General features: G+C 36.3%; 1 protein-coding gene across 1 annotated transcript in view; it reads left to right on the forward strand.

Moving 5' to 3' along the window:
• The first annotated feature begins 810 nt into the window (after positions 1-810).
• Positions 811-4,286, forward strand: part of LOC129741064 (coagulation factor IX-like) — a 10,733-nt gene continuing 7,257 nt past the window's right edge. The window contains exon 1 of the mRNA XM_055732764.1: positions 811-1,315. Coding sequence (XP_055588739.1) covers positions 811-1,315 — 505 coding nt within the window. The remainder of the gene's footprint in view (positions 1,316-4,286) is intronic.

The raw sequence follows: 4,286 nt of genomic DNA on the forward strand, positions 1-4,286 counted from the left end.
ACTTCAGTAAGTGTTTTAAAGCTTTTAGGTGTTACGAAAAAGCAACACCCTTCTAAATATTCAAAAATGAATGACAAAAGTGATCAAAGTTCCCCCGTTTACGGTACGCAAAAGTTTCAGATTGCCACGAGTAACCTACTTGATGTGCGCTCAGCAGACATTTTTCGATTTGTGTTGTTTTTGAGATACAGTCTCATTGATAAGCTGGTGTTAAGAACTTCATTCAGTCTCTCACTCTGACTCTGATTCCAGTTGGGTATTTTAATGTAAACGAAATTAACAACAACAAAGTGGGGATTTTCCCCCATTCGATCCGGTTAGTAAACAGAGAGCTCCCATGATGGCTGATAACCAGCATTGAAGAACTTATTTTTTTTATTCAAGGAGGAAATTCACTTTGTTCTCATCAGCGTCAGTTAAAAATTGAATCCCTACCAGTAAAGATCGCTGTAAAATGTTTGGCTTGACCATTTGCATTGGATTCCTGATCATCATTGTGGCGGGTGCAGATTATCCCTGTGGGAAGCCGAAAATTCAGCACCAAGCTACGATAAGGGGAGGAACCTCTACAAAGCATGGCCAGTGGCCCTGGCATGCTGCGATTTATCATAAAGATGGCCGATCCCTGACGTACGCTTGTGGAGGAACTTTACTCAGCAAAGAGTTCGTCATCACTGCAGCACATTGTTTATTTAACGAAAACACCTTCCAACTGTTGAATCGGAAAAGAATTTCTGTTCGATTGGGAATCCACAATTTAGAAGAAATGAACTCCGTTACAACCAAGGAATTTCCGGTGCACGAGAGTACATGTTCAGCAATTTTAGTCGTGATAACTTGCGCAATGACATTGCTGTGTTGGAGCTGGGAGAAGTGGTGCGTTTCAACGATTACATACTACCCGCTTGTCTCAATGTGGATCCAGTGATGTCTAGTTGGAACGGAACAGCGATAGGATGGGGCATGATAGAAAACGATGAACTGTCTCCTGAGCTTAGGCAAGCGGAACTACCGATGATCGATCCGGTGAACTGTTTGATCAGTGATCGTGACTACTTTGGACACACCATTGATCATGGCATGTTTTGCGCTGGTCATCAGAACGGAACAACGGTCTGCAACGGGGACAGTGGAGGTGGATTGTTTGTCAAACGAGAGGACAGGTGGTATCTATCCGGAATTGTATCGTTCATAAAAAAGAGACCGGATCACACGAATTTCTGTTCAACTGACAGCTACGCAGGTTTTACAGACGTTTCAAAATACATATCCTGGATAAAAAATGAAACCAACATTCAGGTGCAGGCGAAATCAAGTGAGTAAATAGTTAGACATTTTCTACTTTTGAAGCGCAACATACCGTTCTACTTTTGACGCTGAAATTCCTATTTTCTGCCCAAAAGTTCTACTTTGCTACCACCCCGTCGGTATAACGCGAGAATTAAAAATGAAACAAAAAAATATTTGGTTGGAAAAATTCGGTTTGGCTCGATCGTGAAGTCGTGTCTCCCGTCTTTCACTAGCGAACATATTGCTTTGCATCAGTGAACTTGGTAACGAAACTGTGATTGATATTTTGTATCGATATTTTTTTCCGTTTGTAGATTTTTTTTCGAAAACTTACATGCATAACTGCTCTGCTAACCATCTCATGCTCCGACTACGATATCACCAAACGGAGAATCATGCAACAGTAGGGTTGGATGCAACATTTGTTTGCCACAAAACTTATTCAATTTTTGTTTGAATAGGATGTTTTACATTATATATATTTTTTAAATATGTCTTTATTAGTCTTTTAATTTATTTAATCATTTATTTCGCCAAACATCGTAGGCTACATATATACATTCTTAAACCTAGGAATTACAATCTTAATATTAAGTTAAATACTACAATGTTAGGTTCTTCAGTGCCTGTTACCGTAAAAACCACTTTGAAGCTGCTGTTTAGACATAGTAAAATCTATGTTCTGGTAGTTTTTTTATCATAATTCTTCATTAGGCAATTGATTGGACTATTTTTTTCCATAATCAGTTCGAGCAGAGGTTAAAATCAACAGATTTCTGGTTCTCAACTGCCGACACGGACAATAAAAGTTTAACTGATTTAGTAGATGAGTAGACTGAACACGCTGATTAATTTTGTCGTTTACAAAAGAGATTGCAGCAAAATCTCTTCCAACACTTAATGGTTCAATATTTTTTAGTTAACAGCGTGATTCGTAGCATGGTAATTGGCCTTGAGACCATCCTAGATTTCGCTAAGCAAATAGAACAAATTGTTTTTGAATGGATTCTAAACGGTTTTTATGAGAAATTTGGAAGGGGGACCACACAACGCAACAATACTCAAGTATGGATCGGACATAAGCTGTGTACAATGTTTTTACTGTATATGGGTCTTGAAAATTATAACTAAAACGTTTTATAAAGCCAAGCATACTTTTTAATTTCTGAATTTCTGAGTTATAGTGATCTACAAAGGTAAGTTTCGAGTCCAATATTATACCTGGATCTCTTATCTTATTGATTCTTTCCACAGACTCATTTCCTAATGTAACAATTTCATATGACGGATATTTTTTCCTTGTAAATACTATATTTGAACATTTTTTCACGTTTAGTTCAAGAATACTTTTACTGCACCATTTGTAAAATATACTATGTGTAAAGCACCAAACCGAATAGTTACAGTAGGACTAGCGACGCCTTTTTACTAGCGAGGTTTCTGTCATTCGCAGGTTTGTTATTCATTTTTCAGTCTAGTAGGCAATTTTGATGTAATACTCGAACATTGTTTACGTTATTTACTGTACATTTTCCTTGGGCCAACAATCGCATACTTCAAGTGTCCTAGGAAACTCCCGATGCGTCGTTATTATTTTCAACGTCGCGACGTATGCGACGTGTCGCTAGTAGGCAAAGCTGCTATGAATATATTAGCGCTCATATTTTGGATTTCTTCTGCATGAATAAATTTTTCATTTCATTTTGAAACACTCTGAAATCTTCTTCGTTATTGACTTTCATATGAAGCTTCATATCGTCTGCACATATAAGCACGTTTAGCTGATTCAGTAAATAAGTAATGTCATTGACGTATACGATAAATAATAAGGAACCGAATTGGGAGCCTTGAGGCACACCAGATGCTTTTCGAAAGTGAACCATTGAATCTAACAATTTGTGTACGGTTTGTCAAATACTACTCAATCCATTTCAGCAGTTTTGCACTGAAACCGTTTTTACGTAGTTTAAAAATTAACAAAGGAATGTCGATTCTATCAAAAGCTTTACTGAAGTCCGTGTTTAGAGCCCGAACGGAATTTTCTTGATCCATGCAGTGGATGTTATAAGAAACAAATTCAAGTAATTAAGTCGTTGTAGATTGTCCTTTAACAAACCCATGTTGTTTTTCAGTTATGAGTGTTTTTAATTGATTATATATTTTTTTCATTCACTATTGCTTCAAAAAGTTTCGGTATGCACAATAAGATTGCTATACCCCGGTAATTTTTAATGTCAGACTTTTTCCCGACTTGAAAATAGGAACAAAAAAAAAACTTTCCATACTTGAGGAAAAACCCCGGATTTCAACGATGAGTTGAACAGAAGAAACAAGCGCATACAAAGTTCATTTACAAGATTTTTTAAAAGTACCGTAAACTTGGGGAACTTTGATTACTTTTTTCATTAATTTTCGAATATTTTGGAAGGGATTGCTTTTTCGTAATATCTGAAAGCTCTGAAGCCCTTACTGAGGTGAAGAGTATTAAACATGATCATTGATTGCAGTAAATTCAGACGACATTGGTGGTTATAATTAAATGTTTGTTACAAAACCAGATTTCGAGTTTCGGGGTAACTTTGATCACTCTGGGTTTTACGTGTTTCGACATGTTCAAATTTATTGTTTTGATGCTATTGAGCGCAGAAGGCTCAAAGCATCGATAACAGTAGTATTTTGTTGGGATTAAATTAAATTTTTCAACGTTTTCTTTCAAAAACAAAAAGACTTGAAAGATGGACAACGTTGCTGCATACATTTAGGGGCAAAAATTATAAACATTTCTCAATTTTTTTGGCCTCATAAACAAATTAAATTTTACCTTCATGCAATTTCCCAAGTTCTCATGCTGTTCCCATGTTCTTTTTTTCTTCAAACTTAACCATTTCATAGGGTTTTTAGCCATTTTTTCTATACGGGCTTTTTCATGGAAAATCACCATTTTTTTTCAATATCCAAAAACTATTATCAAATGACCACTAAAATTCAAATGACCA

Source organism: Uranotaenia lowii, chromosome 2 (assembly GCF_029784155.1).
Source record: "Uranotaenia lowii strain MFRU-FL chromosome 2, ASM2978415v1, whole genome shotgun sequence".
Lineage (NCBI taxonomy): Eukaryota > Metazoa > Arthropoda > Insecta > Diptera > Culicidae > Uranotaenia > Uranotaenia lowii.